The sequence below is a fragment of the Odontesthes bonariensis genome, chromosome 13 (genome assembly GCF_027942865.1).
Source record: "Odontesthes bonariensis isolate fOdoBon6 chromosome 13, fOdoBon6.hap1, whole genome shotgun sequence".
NCBI classification, from domain to species: domain Eukaryota; kingdom Metazoa; phylum Chordata; class Actinopteri; order Atheriniformes; family Atherinopsidae; genus Odontesthes; species Odontesthes bonariensis.
The window spans coordinates 29,338,470-29,362,347 of record NC_134518.1 but is presented as its reverse complement, the minus strand read 5'-3'; the positions used below and the strand labels follow the sequence as shown (position 1 = coordinate 29,362,347).

General features: G+C 38.2%; 1 protein-coding gene across 1 annotated transcript in view; it reads left to right on the top strand.

Annotated features, from left to right (window-relative positions):
• pdgfc (platelet derived growth factor c) overlaps positions 1-23,878 on the top strand; it is a 53,117-nt gene that overhangs the window by 10,099 nt on the left and 19,140 nt on the right. Inside the window, exon 2 of the mRNA XM_075480740.1 lies at positions 23,010-23,202. Within this exon, the coding sequence (XP_075336855.1) occupies positions 23,010-23,202 (193 nt within the window). The remainder of the gene's footprint in view (positions 1-23,009; positions 23,203-23,878) is intronic.

Below are 23,878 nucleotides of genomic sequence, written 5' to 3'. Positions count from 1 at the left end.
CTGCCTTTGAGAAACAACTCAAAGGCAGCCTGTTTAGGAACCTGTTATCAGCAGGTTTGGCAGAATGCCTCAAGTAGCTACAGCATAACTATCTGGTGCAGAGCAAAGCAGCAACAAATGAATAGGACTGAACAAAAACTGGAACAATTAAAAATCAAGTGCATGTCTATGAGACTACCACAGCAAAAATAAAAAAGGACAGTTTTTGAACTTCAACTGCTTAAAGCAATACTATGTAACATTTCTACCTTAAAATAACAGCTTGAAAAAAATTGTGCGGCTAGAATGAGTTTTAATATTACGATTGGCCTGTCTCCTATGCCCTTCGGGGGTCTGAGTTGGAAAAACTGCGCTATGTAACTTTGCTGGAGCTGCCCGGGAGCTGAGCGGAAGTACTTCGACTTGCTTTCTGGCACACCTACCGCAAAAACAAATAGACCCCTCTCACGCTCCCAGGTACATTTGATTACTCTTACCTTCTCGGTCGACATAGCTTGCACCTTCTGACTCCTCGCCGGTTCGTCAACAAACGTGAAACGTGAAAGCGAAAGGGTGTTGTATTTACGACAGTGTAACCGTACATTACCTCCAAGCCTGTAGGGGGAGCTCCATAATGGGCTTTTTGAGAAGTTACATTGTATTGCTTTAAATAAGGGCTGGTATTGGGTGGAGTATGTCAGCCTCGTCAAAATTTGTTGTAAGAGAAAATATCTGCAATTCATTGTGAATGAGCATCATCTGCTATGCCTGCTTTATTTTTTCTCACTGTGTGGATTGCCTCCTGCCTTCCTTACTGCTTACGCAAATTTAATTGGTTCGAAAACATGCCAACAAAGTGAAGAAAAGCTTATTTTTTCACTGTTAGGAAAGAACTCCAGGGTCATAAAATGTGCCTTAAAAGATAGGAGGCATCCCAAAGACATGGTTTCATGCTTTTATATGCCTTAAGAAGTACAATATCAAGTGTGTAAGGTAGTCACTCTAAAACAGAAGCCTCTATTAATGTAAACATATTGATCAATTTGATGCTACTTCAAACAAGAATGCCAATATGGTCTTTACAGCTGAGGTTTCCTGCAAGCACTGGTGTTCTTAGGGAACAGTGATTTCAGGTGGACTAAAAATCTTGTCAGTGAAGTTACTGTCTATGCTGGGCATGTTACTTGGCTGATGTGATCATTTACTAACAGAAAAAGATCCTGTAGATCTACTATTCAGTTTAATGGATTTCATCGACATCATCTTGCAATTACCAGGCATTGAGGTGAAAAAAATGTTACGTCTGTTATGATAGTATAGGACTTGGCCTCACACAACATTATTTAAAATATTACCAGAGCATAATAAAACAAATTTGTGACTTAGGTCAGATTTTTCATTGGCAAATGCATCATCCTTAATCAACCAATTACTTTAGGTTAATTGACAACAAATAACTAGATGTTGTTGATGAAGCCATTAGTTGCCCCAATGGTGGAAGGCTACTGATGAATAAGAATTTATATTTGCTCATTACAATAAGAACTGTGACAGCAATAGATATTGCACATTTTTATTTTTTTGTTAATCTGACAATCATAGATATTTGTGTGATAGAGAAAGTCTCAAATCTTGAGAAGTCATAGTTTGTAGACCCAATACTGGCACAAAGAAACTCAGCTGTTTCACTTAAGCATTTCTCGCTTGCTCCTCATTATGATTTGAAGGGTCCATCATGTGTAAAACTGAGCCACTTGGTTCATCTGATGCAGCAGAGATATTTTACAGCTATCAAGCACCATCATTAAGTGGTCTAATTTTAGAAAGCAGCAGTAAAAGTTAGTGATGTGTGAACAGCTTCATATAGTTTAGAGTACACATACACACAGAGCAGAACAGAATCAGTTTCAGCAGTAAATATGAGAATGAAGAACGTCTCTGTGTTAGTTACACGCTCAGGTTAAGGAGCTGAGTGTTCCTTGGAATGGGCCTTAACTAAAGGTATAAATTTAAAACCATGTTTCATATTCTGTGGTCATAAAATTGACCTAATATACTCTTGTTCCACCGTGTTCTCAATCAGATGGTAACAGACTGATGATCTACAATATAGTGTTGATGGTGTTTGTCAAAAGCTGGCGTATTTTGTCCTGCTTTTGCTGCCAAATGTTGTTTTACATTTATGCAATTATATTTCTTTTTCATGTGTGACTTGATATTTATTTGACAGACTGCTAATTGACAGTCACCAATGCGCGCTGCTTTCAATGAAGTCTTGATTGTCCACTAAATGGTGGAATTTTTTTTACTAGTCTAATTTCCATATTTTATAAAAACATTTATGGTTACTTTACTGCAGCTTTTTTTTGTGTCTTTGTTTTATACTGTATTGGTAACTTAGTTCCTTTTGTGCTTAATAATTGTATGCATATATCTGACAAGATTAAGAACTGAGAGACATATATTTCCCTTATTATTTAATCTACTAACCAACTTGTAGACTCAGTATTGAAATAAATGTTTAGGTTAACATTTAGATAGATGATAAATGTACATTTTATGCAGCATGATCATGTACTTCACATCAGTGGCTCTATTGGACTACTTGACTTGCTGAAACTCATTTATGCAAAGCCGAATTGATGTACTGTCAGCTGCTTCTTTGCAAAACCATTTTTTCTCCACGTGTTGCTCATGTGGCACGTCCTGATGGAGCAGCTTCTCTTTAAATGAAATCCCACAAAGTTTATATGGGTACATTTTTCTTGCTTTCAGTTCTCGTTACCTGACATACTTATAATACGAACTCACATGTCATGCATGCCAATAGAAATCAAGCCACTGCTGTGTCTTCTTTATGTGCCACTGGAGTAGAGTGAGAAAAAAACAGAAGCTATCAAATGCAGATATGAAATATCCCAGCTCTGGTGCATTTAGGGGCTGAAATAAAAAAAAATAAAAAAACACCTGTCACTGTAATCATCGGCACTGCACCGTCTCATACTGGCTGGATTATGTCACCTAGCACATGGTGAGATGTGATATACGACGCTATGCCAGTGGCATACATAGTCGGTAACCCAATAACATACACTATTTTGAGAATGTATGGCTTTTTCCAACTCACAAATAGGTTTTCAGTGCATGCTGGATACTCTCCGCCACTGCATGCTTACACTTGGATCCCCTTGAGAGGGTATTCATTTCTACGGCCCAACTGGAATGAAAATACACATTAGCCATTAGACCTTATGACTGACTGGAATGATTTTGCCAACTGTGAGTGCATATGTGTGTGGCTGTCTGCATGCAGAGCAAGACCTTCAGCAGTCGTGGTTTAATGAAATGAAATTACATTACTTTTCATGTCACTACTCTACAACAGGACTGTTATGGTGCTGAAAATTGTTTTGTCTTTGACTAACTTAGTCTAGGATTTTATTCGAATATAACGCTCACAAAACTCACAAAAAATGGTCCAATGACAAAGCTGCAAAGGAGAACATGTTCGCGGGGGTGCTGGAGCCTATCCCAGCGGTCATCGGGTGAGAGGCGGGGTAAATCCTGGACAGGTCGCCAGTCCATCACAGGGCCACACAGAGACAAAAGAGACGAACAACCTCACACACGCTCACTCTCACTCCTCGGGACAATTTTTAGAGACACCAATTGACCTAACATGCATGTTTTTGGACAGTGGGAGGAAGCTGGAGTAATGTTCTGATACCTTTAAACTTATTTAAATTCACTTTTCAAAAGCATAAACACAACAGGATACTTAATATCCTACTTTTTTGCTTGGCCTGTTTTATTCCAGTCAGTTGAACACTGGATAAACTTGTGAGGAATATATGATACTCTGTCACTTTGTTGTATCCAGAAGAGCTGCTGTCCTTGTACAATTTGAAAAATGTTGGCAACATTGATTGACTTACTGGAAGAATGCACTTTATTCATTCAACCCTTCTTTCCCTTCCAGTAAGCCAGCAGAGATGCCAATTTTTTTTTTTTTCCCATTTGGTTTTGTTACATGGAATCTAGATGAATGCTGAAGTAGCTTCACTGTCTTTATGTCCTTGTGCCATCTGTCTTTGTTTACCACAAATCTCTGTTTTCTTATATTGCAATGCTAAATGCCTGTAAATTAATTATTTTTGGATTAAAAGGGATTGCGGTTCTTCTTGTTGTGGTTAAGTGATTGGTGCAGAGATGTGCCAGATGTTGCCTGGCTCAATATTTGAGGCAAACGAGAAATGACAAATTCAGTTAAGTGGTTGAAAATTATCTGTAATTACTCAAATAATCTAATAAAAATATGTCAATAATCATAGAAATGGAAGTAATATAATATAAGCCATTTGGTAGATGATTTTCTGTTTCCACACAAAGCACTTGTCTCATAAGCCCTGTAGTGTTAACTGTAGCAGTACAGTATGACAGTATTCATTGTGACCACACTGTTCAAAATCAAACTCTGCGGGGTACGGCATTTCCCCCAGCAATATATTTTGACTTCATAGCCAGAAAAGCACAGATATAACTAATAATCTCAATTATAGATGTACTCCAGTTAGGTGTGTCTCATGTGAGCTGTGCCAGAACGCACAGTGTAACCCACTTGTCCTAGCTTTGGGAGATCTATAACTGACAAGTCAAAATATCCACAGGGAGTAAGGTGGGTTTATTGTTTGTGATGACACAGCAAAGTGTTACACTGGGAGACGTGGAAGCAGCAACAAAGGGGTTAACATAAATCCTCAAAAGGACTTGAAATATGCATGACCATTACAGGCCTTTGATCTTGACTACTGTTGAAGACAGTTTTGTGGGTCTGGAATGAGTGTCTGGGTGATAATTTATGTGACATATTCTGGGCAGTTTGCCACTCCAGTTAGTGATGGGCATTAAGAAAGAGTAAACACTATAATATCTTGTTTCATTGTGTTTCCAGCTTTGGCACATTTGCTGTTTGTAAAAGTGGTGGTTTCTCCTGTTTTTTTTACCTGTTATCTTAGCACTTTTGTGATTATGTGAATGAGTTTTGTTTTTGTTTTTTTACTCAGTCATGAAATAGATATTTTTTTGTATTTCCAGTATTTACCCAGTGATAAGGGAGAAATATATATATAATGTCATGCATTAACTAGTCGGAATAAATTATTCCAATACACATTTGGCGTTTGTAGAATCGTATGTTCAGAATCATTCATTTATTTATTCATTATTTCACAGTTATTGAATTATTACAACATATATATGTAACATATGTAGATTTTTCTCCCAGAAAACAGATATCCATTCCACTTATATTCAGCGATTACGATATTAACATGTACTGTTTTTTTTTTCCAGAATACACAGAATGAGGTGTAAATATTCTTGTGCGAACACATATGCTAAGTTGACATTAGGTGAATGGCGGATGGTGGACTTGAAGGAGAAATGAAGGCTCGTGACACAACAATCGACTTGAAGGGTGTTGAGTGTACGAGGCAGTTGAGGAGGAGGCTTTGTTGGTGGAGGTGGGTGAACTTGAGGGAGAAGGAATTTGCGGGTACGCATCGTCAGTAGTGTACCTCTGGGTCATGGGATGTTTCGGCCTTCAACACTATACACCCTCTCCAGAGGCGGCCAGCTGCAGGGTGATCAGTCCTGAGCTTGCGTCCCAAGCCCAATTAGCCTGTTGGCAGACATCTCAGGGGACTATGCATGGCAGGGGCGTCCAGTTCCCTGAGTCAAGCCTAGGCTGGCTGACCAGAAAACATAAGCAGATTCATTCACTCATCCAAACTTTAAGCTACAAATACATTAAGTCATAGAGCACTCATTTACATTCAAGCCAAGACAAGAAATAAAATATTATTCTTTACACACACAAAATAGAAACTTGAATTTGAAGGGCGATGAACATTTTAAACAGAACATTTGAAGACAGCCAGAAAATGATAAAGGCAAGAGCAATTAGAGCTATTAAAAATTAAAGTGAGTGAACTGACTCAAACAAGAACAGCTGCAACTGAATTATGATAAAATTAAAAACGGAAATTGCCCTGCGCATTGAATGAATCAAACTTTGGATTGCTTTCCATGTAACATTTTAAAACCATGTAAAACAGCTTGAATTTACAACTTGCTTTTCCTCTCTTCTTATTACTCCAAAACTTTCAGTGGTAGATTCTGACTAAATGCTTTTGCTTCCGTATTGGGCTTAAGTGTACATTTGATGCTTTCTAGTTTTACGACACTATATAACAGAGGGAACATACTTTTTGTTTCACCAAATAAGCATTTATCAAATAACTTTACAAACTAATATAGTTACACACAGCTGATTTCATATCAAGTACAACTGATCAGACAAAATGTCAATACACGTTAGCTTGTAACTGTCTTGCTCATAGCTGAAGTAATTTTTAATGAAAAAAAAACATTGGACAAAGCCTATGAGCGCCTTCATGCTCTTTTATGTTGCGACCAAAAGAAAACCTCTGGCAGCTTACTTGAAATAAACTTATCAAAATGACGGTAGTTACAGCTAGTATATATTTCTATTTTTCAACCCCAATAGTTTGTGAAATCCAAATTAATTTTCCTCAAATTGTCAAAATTTGAAACCCATCTCTTTTCTCTTTTTGCAACTCATTGATAAACAGAGAACATTCAGAATATTTAGTCTGCCAATTACGACTTTGCTCTAAAGCATGAAGGACACCTGAATGACTAATGCTGAGAGAATAAGAGTAGGTCTCTGGCAACAAACTGACTAGGTACTAGCCCCCCTTCCTCCACCTCCTCCTCCCTCCTCCTCCCTCCTCCTTCCACATCTTACATCTGTTCAGCTGCCTCTAATTAGGACTTTTACAGACAACAACATAAAAATGGCCCGGAACCACAACAACTAATGAGACACCAATGACAAGCCAGATCTTCCATGCTCAGCTCCATTTGTCAAAATCAATCTTTCATTTTCAGCCTTGACAGCCAACGTTTATTCAACACTTTGTCTCGCTGCACACCTGTTGACAGGCTTTAGTAGAGGTTTGAAGTGGGTCACTGAGCTAGCTTGTTTCTCTTTTTTTCTTTTGGGATAGTTTGGAGCATCTGATTCAGGGACCTGTTGTTGAATGATATTCTCAGGCAGGGCACAGATGTGTTATTTTTATTTTTTTTATGACAACAGGTCTGGATGAAAGCTGCACTGATGTTGCAGCTAAATGTTTTATGTTTTCATATATTCCATTCTCCTTTTTAAGAAAGTTACAAAAGCAGTTTTTCACAATAAAAACATTCAGAATATAAATAACTGCCTATTAGCCCATAGTGACTTTAAAAAGATTCAAACAGATGACAACATGTCAAAAAACATCCCATGATAAACTTAATTTTCAAGATATTCATAATTCATAATAAAAACAACTTCATAAACCCAGAAGCTGGGTTATAATTAGCAAGTTATAATTATCCCTTGTTACTTGCACTTTTGCAAAATAATAATAAATTTTTTTTAAATATATTTTGGGGCTTTTTTATGCCTTTAATGTATAGACAGTTGGAGAGAGACAGGAAGGAGGGGGCAGAGAGATGGGGAAGACATGCAGCAAAGGGCCGTCCGGTGTGGGAATCGAACCGGGGCCAGCTGCAGCGAGGACTGTGGCCTCTGCTTAACCCACTACGCCACCAACCGCCCCAAAATAATAAAATTTTATTAAAAACTCAACAGCAGAGTAGCTGATAGTCCTGGTTACATAAATTGCAATTTCTCAAAGGAGCTTTCTAGCAATAATGGACGAAATATTCAGAGATCACCACAGTGCATTGGCAGGCAACACAGGTGATCTCTCTTGGTAGACTACATGAACAGGAACTCATTGCCAACAGTTCAACATATGCGGTGCTGAGATGTTCAGGATTCATGTACAGGATTACACCATCTAGTGTTAAGATGCAGTCCCTCCTCCTTTACTGTTACCTCTATGTCTGCAGTCCCCGTCTGCATGTTCTGAAAGTCATGTAGTCAGGTGATATTGCTGCAGGGATGTCTCAGTGAAACTAATAATTTTGCCCCCGTAATATTCCTGTTGTGCTGTTGTCGGGGCTCCGAGCTTATTCATTTTATCTGCCTGCATTTTCAGTTACAATCAAAAGAAGAAATTATTCAATCTTTCTCCTTCTTTCTCTCTTTTTTGTTTCTGCTCTGTATCCTAGATGTCTTCCCTTCGACTCGTTTTGATTTGGGGTCCTATTATAGGCAGTACTTGAGCTTTGTAAGGCTCAGTCATCCGTTCCAACATTCAAAAGGTTATGCATGATAACAAATGTAAATAAGTGCCCGAATTACCATTAGAAATCAGCCAAGCAGCACATGACCAATGAGATTATCTGTGACGATTCAAAAGGTGATGCTTTGTTCAGTGTTTCAAAGGTGAAATATGGATTTTAGCTGTGTACTCTCAGCTCTAATTTATGTTTCAGGGATAAGTATTGCATCAAACAATGAGGTTATGTTTTGAGGCAAATCGACCTTGGTGATTGAGGTGCTTTTTTATGAGCAGTCAAAGTGAGTCAGAGAGAAGTGCTGGAAGGCCTTTTATCAGGCTCAATGACCTGTGTGGATGATAAACAGTCAAATTGGATGCAAGAGGAACAAGAGTTTGCTGCATTTGAGAGAATATAGCCTTACTCTGTGACAGTCAATTACTGTTTTGCTCCTATGATCAAAAAACAAAACAACCAAAAAACACCTGACTACCTGACTTTCAGAACATGCAGATGGGGACTGCAGACATAGAGGTAGCAGTAAAGAAAGGAGGGATTGCATCTTAAAGGGATAGTTCGCCTCTTTTGACATGAAGCTGTATGTCATTTTATGTGTGACCTTGCAATAACTTGCTCAGTTGTGATGTCCTCAGCCGGGATTGTAACATCTTTGTCGTGGCAATTTTCTAGAACACAGCTTGATCCATTCTCAGCTAATCCCATGTAAACTTGGAATTGTCAAGTCTGATAAGTTGACTTTATGTATAATTTATGCAATTCCCTTAAAGCACTTCAGTCATTACAAGACATTATTAAAACTTCAGAACGGCAGAAGCATTTTGCAAAACTTAAAGATCATGTTTACTTTTTCATCCTACAGTGTTTTGTAATAATAGGACGTTATAGTAGCTTATTTGAATGATTTATTTGGGTTTTACCAAAGTATGGCACAAAGAGAGCATTTTGTCCAAATTTCTATAAACCACCCAAAAGTTTGACAAACAAACTGTAAAACTTGTAAGAGTCAATGTAATACTTCTGTGAGCTCTTACAATTCACATATTTAAGGACTGCTAAGATTCTTGCCACATCGTAAAGTGGCAAAGAGAGCAGAACACATTCTCTTCTCACTCACACTTCCCATAGGGATTTCACCTCAAATCCTTTGGGAACCCTTGAATCATTGGATCCACAGTGAACAGCGCTGTGAATGTGGGAATTAACCTGGAGAATTTAAGTCGATGCCCTTGCCTGCAGACAATTCCCCTCAGAAACATCAATTTTCCCATTTTCTAATCCTCAAATTGCTTCTCATGTCAGCTCTGAAAGTCTTCCTACATACTTGCTTGGTTTAGGAAATCCAGCCCCATGGCAAGTTGCTAAGGCTGTTAGCGCAGATCCCATTGTTTTGAGTTTAGGGACATGTATTATGGAAAGCTGTGGACTGACTGCTATATTATTAGAAAAGAAAGCTTTTGACCAGATATTTTTGCTTCTCTCCTCTTTTCAACAACTTTGAATGTGGCCGGTAACAACAGGCTTGTATTTGTAGGAGCAAGGGCAGGATGTTACAGGAAAAGAGTAGTTGCACACAGCAAATCCTCCCTTGGTAAATATAGGTTAAAAGTTATATACTTTCATTACCTTGCACTCAGGACTGAAGCCCACCTCCTGAAACTAAAAGAATAAGAAGCCTTCATCAGGTGGCAGTAATTAGAGATCCAGAGCAACCTGCTTTAAGAAATCAATCTGTATCTGGAGGCAGAGCCAAAAAACAGTGAGTTTCTCTTTTAAACTGACAAAATTCAAATGTATTCTCACTTGTCTCCTTTGTGAGTGCTTTAAAACTGCTATACAACAGCAAAAAAAGGGTACTAAGATGGTATGTTTGCCAAGTAAATTATATGATTTTTGAAATTTTGTTTTTTGAAATTCAAGACAGTGATTGTGTCCTGATAGTTACTACAGTACAGTACTGTCTGCAATGTTTAGTTTTTAAGGGCCATAAAAGACCTAGACTTCAATCATTCAAGAGTAGATTGTAGTAATGGGACAGGAAGGTGTATGAGGAAAGCAAACATTGTACACATGTGTGTTCTGGAATCAATCTTGAGATCATTATGGAACTTTTCCAATCCCTTCTTTTTGTCATTTCTGTCTTTGAGGCAAGTATCTACAAATAATTTTATAATCACCTATCAATCCTCATCTATGTAGAATTAAAAAATTTGGATCTTTGATCAGTCCTAATTACAGTGTTTAGGTCCTGTTTGGCAAAGCTGCGCTCCAATCTGTTGTGCCACAGATCAAACTGTAATTTTCTCCAAATATCCAGCTGTCCAGCTTACAGATGTGACTACAAAGCAGCGGAGGAGCTGCCATCCACAGCTGTGGGGAGAAGTTTAAAAAAGACACGGTTAATCTGTCAACGCCTGGTTTCTAGCCAGAAGCCGAGCTTAGGCCTGTGTCCAAGTGTTTGTGTGAAACATTTTTACAGCCTTTTTACTTTTTTGACTTTGTTTTTGTCATTACTATCCATTCGCTTAACAGTAATTGTTTTTTATTCTTCATTGACTTTGATTTTGATATTTGTTAGCTGACAAGAAAGTTTGGGTTTCTATTAATGCTGGGTTTTAGAGACTTAGAGGATTTTTCACTGCTCTCACTTGTGTGAATATAGTATATATAATCAGTGGTATTGTGATGTGTTTATTCTTAAATTAATTTATTGATTTCACCTTTTTTTTAAAGCTTATGGTAGTTTTCATATACTCTTTATAAACATGTATTCTTTTAATGTTCCTTTTCAACAATTTGGAGATCTCTGTGTACTTTACTGATTTCCAAGCTGATATCATGCCTTAATCCAGGCTTAGGGGCTCAGACTCTGAATCCCAGAGGGTCAACACAAATAGACGGCTGTAGTGAAAAGAGTGACACTCAATCTTACATTTTCCGGATGCCAAACACAACTGTGGGCACTAATTAGAGGCTAAGAAAATCATTGAGGGGTGGGGAACCATTGTAATATGAGTAGAGGCTGCTGTGTGGTGGCGAGTTTCAGTCACTCTGCTGGATGGACTCAAACCCTGAGGGTCTGAAAGACTTTAGTTTAGCTTCGGTGTCTCTGCCTTTTAGACAGCATCACATGTGCTTGCAAACTACTGCACTTTCACTATCATTAACTGCTTGCAGCTGTGGCTTTGGAAAACCTTATCACAATGTGTAATCATTTCTCAGATAACATTTTGCACATTGCATTAAGAATATGTTTCATTACTGTTCTGGAAGTTAAAGTTCTCAATGGCTCGAGGGCTCCTTTTACAGTACCGTTAGTAAGTTTATTTTTGTGGAACTTTGGAAGCCACTTTGTATTTAAGTGATATTAAATTACTGTAAACTGAGATTTTAATTTTGTCCCATAAACATAATGTTGATGTGTTTTTGGACGCAGCGAGACAAAAATGTACTAATACAAAAATGTTTACATTTTGTTTTTTCAACAATCAACTTCTTCTAGCATTTTAATATTCATATTCTTTACATGAGTCTTTAAAGACCTCAACCAGACCTTTTTCTGTCTTTATAAAATTGAACAAATAACACAAATTCAAGATATTTCATGCATATCTATCAGTTTGATATGATATGGCTGATTTCTACATTGTCCCATGCACTGCAAATAAAATACACTTTATACTCAGCAGTTGAACCTTGTGTGAGAAAACTGTAGATGGATTGTGACATGCATCTCTACTCACACACGCTCACACAGTGGTATCAGGTTGGGCCATGTGATATGATCTGCAGATGTTTTGTTGTGCCTCTGCAGCAGGTGTTAGCAGACGTCCCTCCTCTCAACTTGGTCTGGGCGACCTCATGGTTAGAAAGGGGATCACTGTTCACTCAGATGACCTCTCTGTGCAATAGCTCTGCTTGAAATGATCTGCCCCTGCAAAACTGTTACTAAGCAGGTCAACACCCCCCCACCCCCACTTGCTCCCCACGCCTCCATCTAGGGTTACTGCTGTGGCCTCCCTGAAAGTGGAGCATCATAAAAGTGGAGGGGGATCAACAAAGTATTGCATTTTTTTTCTCTGGCAACCTAGAGAGGATCAGACTATGTTTTTTTGCACTTGACCCCTCACTTGAAATACTTTCATGGGTCAAAACTATCCATCTCAAGATGACATAACTTGAGATTTAGGAGGTTGGAAAAAAGTATCGTAGAGGAGTCAGACCTAAGATAAATGACCAAACCTTTGATGTGGTGTTTTATAATCCTTCCCTAATTGTTCACAAGTCTCAGTAACCTCCCAGTCATCATTTTAGTACTCCCTGAAAATTGTAAAATACTGTCTCTCATCGCACAGACTGTCCTCACACCTATCCATCCATCCATCCATCCATTCATTTTCTATACCCGCCTAATCCAATTCAGGGTCATGGGGGGGGGTTACAACCATGCACTCACTCACACTCCCTCCTAGGGTCTATTTTGAGTCACCAATTCACCTAACATGCATGTTTTTTGGGCTTTGCGAGGAAGCCAGAGTATCCTCACACCTATTTTTCTTTTTTTTTTTACGATGAATGCAGGTGAAAGTGGTCATTTTCAGTTGTTGAACAGCTAAAAATGTAGTATATCAGGGTTCAGAAAAAAATTAGAACATATGAAATGTTTGTACAGATAGAATTTATACTGTGACTGTGTTACGTGTCATGAAGCCTTTATGGTTTTGCTGCATTTATAAGTGCATTTATTGGTGAACCCTCTGAGTTTAGGGGCCTAGATACTTTCTGCATGTCTGGTAGCGGTGTAACTAAAGCCACCATAACACATATGGCATTGCATTTGTCATGACACGTATAGAATAATATAAAATAGAATTATGTGCTTTTAAAAGTAATCTACTTAAATTAGAATAGCCACAAAGAAAATTGTACAATTCACATCATTTTCATGTAACTTGATTTTATTTTAGGGAGGAAACAAAAAAAGAATCCCATGTTATTTCCCAGTTTGCGTATGGTTCAGCATTAGTAGCTGTTATTAAACATGGTGACTGATATTATCTATGAAATTTCTGATGACCTCTTATCTTTTAGCCAGACATGTGTGAAGTGTTGCGAGAATACTGTATACACACACACAAAACTGATATTAACAGACACACGTCATTACCATGGTATGTAGTCTTACTCACTTAACTACAGAGACCAAAGTAATATTACTTATTAGTATTTACTTTGCACTGCAAACTTTTTTTACCTTTATATCAGCACCATTTGTAGGCATTCTTTGTGTCAGACATGTTACACTCCTGTTTCATGTACAGGAACATACGTCTGGCAGATCAAATGGCTACGGAACGGTCCCATGTAGCCAAATTATTTTTCTAATGGTATAAAAGGTTCCCATGGCGTGTTTCAGCTCCCTTTTTGCCTGACCTACTGCAAACCCAAAAGCAATAAATATCCTAAGCATGGTTGGGAATTTACTGCACCTGTAGTAACCGCTACATGGCCTTAATAAGCCACAGATGCTGGAATGATTGCATTGAGACCGAAACATATGCTCTAAAAGAAGGAAAATCTTTGTTAGGTACAGTTTCATCACCTGAGCAAAGCTACTTCAGCTCTAGGACTGCTCAGAAGCTCTCATTCATTTTGATCAGCAGGTAACACGGCTAAAATTAAAAGTAATTTGGATTTAGTGTCACGTTGACCTGGCTTTCGATTACTGAACAGGAAATAGCTGCCATGAGTGGTTATCTTTGATGTATGGAGCTGCTGGGAAAACACAGTGAAGAGCTGGGTGAATCTCTTTCTCATAAAGTGTGAAAATAATGATTTTGCCAACTTACTAAAAACATAAGAAGAATAAACCCTGAATACCAGTATGAACTGATTTTCCAGTTTGTGTAAACTAATATCTTAACTATTCAGAAAATGTCGTTTTTTTGTGGTGTGTTGAAAAGAAGACAGACAATGGTTTGTTTGCTAATATATTCAATTCAGCATTCAAAAGATAAACTCCAAAGCTACTGATCATTATATTTAGACATTCTAACTCTATAAATGAAGAGAGGTTACTTTATTGTGCGTAAAAGGGGCCTAAATCAATTTTGTTTATTTATTTTTTAATTTTTTTTATTTCTCTATCAGTTATAATAAGCTGTCTGGACAGAGAGAGGTCAAAATTATTTGTTCAAGTTGTCTCATATTTTAATGAAGCATGTCAGTTTGCATGCCACTATATGACGTTTGGGTGCATATGTGTGTAATAGGGAGGGAGCCCTGCACTGTATAATTGTTGGTAAGTTAATATATTTACCAACACAATTATTAGTAATAGTTCAGTGTGCACTAATGCCACAGTGTGCATATATATCAATGATTATCTGCATGTGCGTTCCAATTTTGTTTTGGCAGGGGAAAGGTTAATGTTTAACAGCATGATTGGCTGAGCCACTAATGTGTGAACAAAGCACAATGGCTGCACTGTATGGGCTCCTATTTATTCAGAGTCACTTCCTCCCTTAATAGTCAGCTCTACTTTCCTCACACAGGAAAAAAATAGAAGTAGGTCAAAAAAAAGTCATGTTTGAGGTAATTCACTCGAGGGGACCGCGTCTCTGATCATTAGATGACACTGGTTAACCCTAAGAGTGAGGTCATATTCCAGTCAAAGTTACACCCAGAATGGTAGTGTTTTACAGTGCACAGAGGATAAATCAAACAGGGAAGCCATCAATAGGAAGGTTGAGGAGAGAAGCATAAAAAGACAACATTGCTTTTATATAATAAGAAGGGTTTTTTTTTTACCTTGTGTATTCTACTTTAATCTGTATTGGTTTTCAGCAGCTGAAAACTCTGAAAGAGGTCACTCTTGAGAACTTTCTGCTTTGATGCAAGTGTACAAAAGATCGACAGTGAAGAATCACTTGGATTTTTCATTCTTGAGCTTCATGCACAAAGACCTGAACCAAGGAGGAATGCAAACACATTGTTTCCTCAGCTACAGCAATTACTTGTGATGACTGTCTAAGGATTATGCTGAATATTAGCAGACTTTTTGGATTAAGTATGATTTTATCTCTAGAATACCTTTTCATCACGACCTAATACCTTCATGGCAAGGCCTTTTTTTTTTCCTTTCTTTTCTCTTTTAATTCCTGGTAGCATGCACAATTTTTGCTTTTAACCTTTCACATTTGTAAAATTAAATAAAAAGACATTTTTGTCAACATTTAATAACTTTGTTTCTAAATAAAAAACATGCATTTATAATGATACAACTATTTCTGGCAGCTTTTCATAATGCCATATGTACACCTAATATCACACATACATCAGGACGTATGCATTAAAGAATCATATATAAGTTTTAACATAATTCATGGTGTATTTTATGAGTTTGAATGTTAGAGCCAACAGTAATGGGTATGTAATTAAAAACATGTCATTGTGATGGAGGGCCAAGCTTTAATAGCATGAAAGCTATCGGCTTGTTTCCTCCTGAGCCAGCAAATGGATATAAAAGCAGTCAATCAAACTTAATATGCTGTAACTACTTTAAGCATGGTAAAATAAAAAGGAAAAGACATAATTCAGATGTATAAATGGAGATACATTTACTGGAGAAGAGAATCATATCATTGTTAACTCTATTAGATATGTGTAGCCCTGTTTTTTTTTTTTTCTTTTAAATACAATGTTTGGTAAAAACCTGTCCATTTTCAACCCTCAAGGAGTACATGTTCTGTTGTATCCTGCAAAGATGGTAGCCTGTACTTTGTGAGACTGCCTGTAACTGAGGCCAAACTCTTCACACAGTTATGAAAGAGCCTGTTCATTGAGGAATCATGCCTGGGCTTTGTTTTTCTTTGCATCTGGCACACCGTCATTCATTCTGTTCCCACCTGGCTCGCCACCAAACCTAAATGAAAACATCAAAGTCATAGCTGAAATGAGAAGCATTTTTTTCTATTTTTTTCTTTCTCTTTTAAATCTACCTAGGTTATGCTATTGATTGACAGCATTAGTGAGGATACCTGGAGAACAATTCCAAGACTCACAAAGTTACATTTTAAGAAAAATCTATTTTTTAAATTGCTTTGGACAGGGTTTTGACATACTTAATTCTCTAAATCAAAGTCAATTATCTCTTCTATCTGCTCATTTTGCATTGAGTGGCTAGTCCTACATTAGTATATGTGACAAGTCATTGCAGACCCTTCAAGGCAAGGATTTCTCCACATTTTGTCAGTTTTGGACAGTAAACAAATGAAACTCTGCATGTAAAGACGTGCATGTAAATCTCTAATGTCTGTCTTGCTTGCACATGTAAGCTATGTGTGTCATTCTAATTATTTAAAGAATTAGAAAAACATCAGGTCTTGAATAACAGTGCTGCTAGTTTATTTCCAAATCTTCGATGTGGGTTAGGATGGACTTTGTCATAGAGATTAACTCTACTGAAGGTTTTTAATGCAAGGTAGCATCTCTAAGCTGCATTACCTCACAACCTATTTGATTAAGGATGTGTACCCAGGAGTTGCCTGGGAAGTGGACTACACTGGGTATCCAAGTACGTTAAGTAAGATGGCTAACTGTAGTTAGTAGGGATGCTCAGTCCAAAATGAACTGTGTAGCCAAGAATGAAACAACCATTCTTCACTTCACATTTAGTTCAACAGCAAGAGAACTCATCGGTTATAGTAGCTCACCTGAGTTTAAAGGGGCACTAGGTAGCATTTTCACCTAAAATTACAGCCTTCAGGAGTTTACCAAAGGTTAAACAAGTCAATAGTAAGCGAATGAAGCCTGTCTCGCTCCCAACAGGGGTCTGTATGCTGAAAATCCCATATGTAACTTCAGCAGGAGCGACCCGCTTCTGAAGTGTCGTGATGCGCGAGAAGAGTCGTTTGTGTTTACGGCACTTAGCTAGGTACTGTATGCTAGCTGTAGTTGTAGGCTATGTGTTCGCTTGCGTTGAAGAGCCAACACCAAGCGTTTCATATTCTGCCTTTCACAGACTGAATATGAAACGTTCGATGTTGGCACTTCCCATTTGTGAAATTTCTCCAAGCGTGATCTTGTTCATCTACCATAGTGATCTGCGTTTTAGATCGTAAAGAGACAGGTGATGACGGTGCTCTAATTCCTCCTGAGTTCGAGACGTAGCCTAGCTTCAGAAATACACGGACTGACCTGATTAGAATAAGAATAGCGTTTTGATCCGAACAAGAATTGTTATCTACAAATGAAAATTGATTCATTTGTGATTGTAATCGGAATAGTGTAGAGCTAGTCTGCGTTTATTGCGGCGTGTGTTGGTAGTGCCTGCGCACATCTGTCTCAGATGTAACTTTTGTAAGTGTCTGCTAATACAAAGGAATCACTCCACGAATACACCATGATGAGGGAAGACTCCCATTCAAGATCAGCAACAGTCCATCCATACATCCATACATCCATTATCTGCCGCTTGTCCGGGGATCGGGTCGCGGGGGCAGCAGCCTGAGCAGAGAAACCCAGACGAGCTGTCCCCGGCCACTTCCTCCAGCAACAGTATTATAGCATATTATCCTGAGTTCTCTCTACAGAAAATCTCTGATTATAGTATCTTACGTGGGCAGTCTACACTTGTGAATCAGATGACCTAACTGCACTGACTAAATAACACAACGGCAGCATTCGCCACGATGGTTAGTTAGTGGGTGTGTACAGGTGGGGATTTTTACGACAGTGTAGAATTTCAGTTTGACCAATAGAGATCGCTATACTGCCGCTAAACTACCTTGTATCCCTTTAAAGCTAACTCATTTCTTGCGTGACCTCGGTAATGTATGAAGAGAGTGCAGTCTTTACTGGAGTTGCATGGTGTTTGAAATAGAGGAGTTTTGTCTGACGAAGTTGCCCTAGTTGATTTTCCCTGAGCAGGTAATATCGCAAGTACTGTTTATCTCTCAATGTGGAATGAAAAACAGCTCAAATCTTCCAGCAACAGGTGACTGTTGGTGCCTAGGTGCCTAGACAGTCACTTCAAATTGCAAAGCTTACGTTGCCTGCATCTGACCAAACAAAATAGACAACTTCCAGCTGCCAGCTAGGACATCTATCTCATCAGTGCAGAAGGGGTTGGTATTACCTCCTTAGTATGATAAAAGCAGAAGACTGTATAAGAGTGTATATTTAAAAAACCATTAATATAGCAGCGTGTTCTTTGTGTTTTTTGATCCCGTCACCAACCTGGTCTGTCTTGAGTCACGGTCATCAACTGGTCTTTAGTTTCTTCACTCATCATTGCCTTATTGTTGTGAAAGTGTATCTTGTTCGAAGATGACAAATGAGAAAAGATTGTGTGTGACACTTTAAGTTAGCTGTTTGCTTTCTGTCATTACTGCCACCTCCATTCTCATGCACACTGTTGCACAAAGTCACCAGAGTGAGCTCTCCCACTGACAGACCCAAAAAAATATTTTCAGATTTTTGTCAATGGAAACTGGGTGCGCATACAGAAAATACAAGAGACAGACTTTCATCAACTCTCCTACATGCCCTAAGACCTGCTGTCAGCTTGGTGTATAAGGGCTCTCACTTTGAAGAGCTCTAACTGAGACTGACAAGACAATGCAGAGGGTGCTTTTAAATATGCTCACTTATATTTTTGTTCATCACCTTTTCAACTGTGGGTTATACAAATAAGGAGGTGAGAAGATTTTTATAATGGAAGCTTATAGCAAGGAAACACAGGTATAATCTATGTAGACTTTTCTTATTAAATGGCCTGATGTACGAATCTTCCGCATTTGGCATACAATGCATTAGGATTTTGTTTTAGGCTGATGAAATGGAACCAAGGAAATCTTATTTGGAGGTTTTGGCTCCTTCATCCTTGTGCCTTTTCCTTGTATCCCACTCTAACATCCTTGCTTGTAGGATATAAGATGGGAAGAACCGGGGAGGGAAGCAAAAAGTTGGCATCATGAAAAAAGCATGAATTAGAGACCAGGTATTCTTAAGGTTCTATGTGACTGAATGACTGAAGGGTATCTGAGAGCAAGAGAAAATGAAATGAAAACCAGAAACAACCAGATGGGAGCTGTCATGATTAGGAGAAAATATGATTTGTTGAAGAGAACAAGCAGAATTAGTTCTACCAAGTGAAACATTGGTTATTATCTCAATCCTTTGCCTCTGTCTGAACATGAGGATGTTTTGTTAAACATGAGATTACTTTGACTTTTTGAGAGGTAAATCTGCAAATTATATTGTAAATAACATATGAGTCATTTGTCACTGAAAAGGTTGGCAAGAAGTGACAGCAAGGTGTGTGTGTTCTCTGAAAATGTTTTCTGAGTTTATAATTATGGAAGAAGTTGGTTCTTCCCACTTATTTCGAGTGACCACTCCTTTAGATAGATTTATTTCTCTCTGTTATGACTGTTATTTGACATTAAACAGGGTAAACACATGACACAAGCTCAACCTGCACATGTTTTCTTTTTATTGCAAGGAGAATGAATCAGGCTGCAGGATATGAATAACAGCATTAAATCAAATATATTCAAAATAAGTAGTAATCAGGTCAAAATGTGTTTAGATACATATTTGTCTATGTTACACTGGGGAAAGGGTTACTCATCTGTTTAACATATTAATAAACTTGTAGCAGCACACTGCATTGCCTATACACATTAAACCCGTGTTGGTCAGATGTATTAGACTAGGTCCTGAATACAGAATGTTCATCAAAGGTATAAAAATAAATACAGCTTAATTGGACTGATGACGGGCTGGGGATGGGATTCATTTATCAGTATAAACTCTAAGAGCAAATGTTATAAAAATATCAACACAGCTCTTTTGACACAAACAAGATTTTGAGCTACAGCTTATATTAGAATACTGCTCTGTTGACAGATTGTTTTATGTGGAAAAAAACCCTTTTCGCATTAACTACAGCTTAATGTGGAACTTTAACATCATCCAATCAAATAAAGAATTTGAACACAGTTTTTTTCTGATGGGATAAGCCAGGAAAATGTTGTGGGACATGTGGACATTTTGTGATTTAACCTTATTTGACATTCTACAAGTTTCATATGGGGGAAAAAGATGGTATCGATTACAACTCTATATTCAATGCATATTTTTATGGCAGATTAATCCATGCTTAGCTCATAGGGAAAAGCATCTGATTCAGCCTCACCAAAAGTACATTCCACATGCTGAAAAGCTGCTTTAAACACTCAGTATTTGGAAATACTGACAACAACATGGGAATAAGTTGTTGCTTTTTTCAAAAACATGCTTTTTCCTTTATAGTAAGGACTAGTTGTTTTGTTTGGGAGGGGTTGTCCAAAGCAACGGTATCAATCATGTACCACAAAGATAATAAATGAAGGTGACTGGTTAGAAAGGCCATTCATTTATCAAGCCCAGTCACTTTACAAGATTTTGAGATTTTCCTGCTGTAGACTAAAGCTGGAGATCACTGACAAATGGCTCAGATCTGAGGCAAATCGGGGGTTTGATCAGTGGTCATCAATCACTACGTATGAAAGTTTCAATGTGAGCTGAGAGGCTTGTGGAGTTGTCTCAGCCTACAACTGAATATCTTGCATGTTTGATATTCTGGAGCAGCGGGGGAATTGTGAGAGAGCCGTCGGCAAGGAGCTACAGACAGTGAGCGTACAAGAGATGAGACAAGGTGACATGATGTAAAGAGTAAATCCAGAAATGGAAAACAAACAAGCAACCATGGTGAAGACAATATCAGTCTGCGCAGGAAACTCAGCCGGATCTGTTTCAACATTGGTGAGAGCACCCATGCTCCCTCAGTCTTTTCCAGCATGCAGTATCATAACAGACCCGAGAGAGAAATCTTGAAGTGTGAACTAGACATAAGCCCCAGCACGGATCAGGCATATAGTGTGAACCTGGTATGACATTAAAAGTCGCAAACAAAAAGCTGTTGCCATGTTGGCTTTTCTGGAGCCAGAAGTGACCATATTTGGAAAAGAGTGCGGAGCTGAGAAAAGGTATTTTAAAGCTGAAAATTTTTCAGAAGGACCACTGGTACTAATCAGAGGGAGGGAATGTTGCTTACATGGATGTCATGACTTGTGGAAAAAAAATGTCTGACTTAGCATGTCTGGTGCAGCTCTAAGGTCTCTTCCTGTTGAGAGGGAGTTCTACTCTCCATGGTTGCCTGTTACTCCATGTATGCTCAGGAAAAAAAGACTGAATCACACTCAAGATTTGATGTGATCTGTTATTTTTTTCCAGCTCTACTATTTCTATCAATTGGCCTATAATGAAGTGGATTGGATTAAATTGAAGTAGAATTGGATTGTGTTGGTCTGAATTTGGACTGTACTTAATTGGACTTAGATTGAACTTGTTTGTTTTCCATGTAAAGTGCCCTGAGATGAATTTCGCTGTGAACTACTAAAAATAAGATAAAATGAATTGAACTGAATAGTTCATGAGAAAAGTATGCATTTCTTTGAGTGGGTGTCAGTTGTGGCTAGGCATGTTTTGGAGACAGCACCTACCGGTTGTCCGTGGTATTGAACTTTAAGGTATATGTGCATTGGCTGTTGGTCCGATACTGGAAGGCTTCATCCATTATACAAAAATTCTTTGGATGTAGTCTGTGCAAGCTGTCGTGGAAATTTTGTCTGAATTCCCTATTAAGATTTTGCTTACCTTCCTATTACATCTGATGAGAAGTGAAATAGAGACTTTCAGTGTTTCTGCCGGCCGGCCAAGTGTTTATTTTCTTCTGCAAAAGAGGTCAGTCCTCACCAGTCAGCGTTCATGGTGAAGAAAGACCCAGAACAAGGGGAATCAAAAGCATTTATACAGGAGGAAGGGGCTTTGTTCTTTCAGGTGTGTATTATTCAAACTGTCTCCTTGCCACACCCCCTGGGGGAGAGTCTCGCACTTTGGGGAAGGGTGTAGAATCTGGTAACAATGGTCATTCAAATGATTATTTTCTATGTGTTAATCAAGAGACGAATAGTCTGCAGACATTGGATTTACAACAAGGTGTCATCTAAGAGACAAAAGGTTAGCAGACATCGAATTTACCATAACAAAGCCAACACTGGGTGAAATAAGGGGACCCTGGACAGTACGCTAGTCCATTAACGGCGCTAACACACAAGACAAAGACAAATAAACAAACAATTGCCAGAGCTAGGAGAAAATTCAAACTACTCTCTGTATTTTGCATCTGCAAAGTACAACAGTCCATGGTAATTGTGACCTTTTGAAACAGAAAAAAAGTATATAACAGTAAATGACCAGATGACTTTACAGTTTCCCTGCAGCCAGCAAGGCTTGAAGGTGACCATTCAGTTCAGCAACGTGGATTGTGTAAAGACTGAGAAATCTATTGATAACACGTGTAAGTAGGAGCCAGATATCTAAATGTTTTTCAAACTAAACCACCTAATAAGTGAATAAAACAATGAGTGAGCATCAATCTGGTGTTTTCTTTTTTTAAGTCTTACCCTTTATATTGGACATCTGGTCAATATTATATTCTACATGATACCATAGCGTTACACACTTTTATGCTTCAAATAATAACCCTAACATCTCCAAACCATGCCCTTGTCAGTCAAATAATACACATGGGTAGTAAAGGGCCATGGATATTTGATTTCATTTATCAATCAAACTTGTGCATAATCTATATCAAATGTAGGACACAAAACCTTATGTTTTCTTTTCTTTCTTTTTTTTCTTTTTAGGAGTGCAAGATTCTCTTCGTGAAAAAGTTATAACTGTATCTGGAGAAGGAATGGTCCACAGCCCTGACTTCCCGCACACCTATCCCAGGGATACCGTGTTAGTCTGGAGACTAGTGGCGACCAACAACATGAGGATCCAGCTCACGTTTGATGAGAGATTTGGTCTGGAGGACCCTGAAGATGGAATATGCAAGTAAGGCAATGTGTATGAAAAATTTTTTTTTTTAATTAATCTTTGCCTACAGACAGAACCTAAATACAAAACTTTGACAAAGTTCACTTTACATTTGTGGTTATACTGTATAATCAGTTACAGTTGTGAATGTTTCTGATCTCAAATCCCTAATTTGAGTATTAGGTCAACCTCCAAAAAGTCCCTTTGTTTCATATAGAATTTATTAGAGAACACTTGTAGGGTGTCAATAAAGGTCCAAACCTAATTGAAAGGATAACCTTGTACAGCTGTTCGAAGTAATAGTCAGCACAGTCTTTCACAAACCATTCTTCTGCCTTCTTGGTATGCTCTCATCAGATGGGGGCTTTCCCCGCTGGCATGCCAGATTCATGCTGATCTGAGGTAAAATCATGTCCGACGTGGATTGCAGTTCATCTTTAAAGATTTAGAGCCAGAGTGTGGCCATTTGCGAAATTGCTTTGGTATGCCTTGGCAGCTCATGATTATTGAAAACCCAGCAGCATAGTAATTTATTTAGCCCAAGACAACACAATGACATTGGTCATACTAGCATATTTTACAAGATTAATTAAATATTTTTAGCTGCTTACAGGACAGTTCAAACTAAATGTGCCACGTCTCTGAATGGAAATGCATAAACACAAACAGACACTTATAAGTACAGCGCATCGTT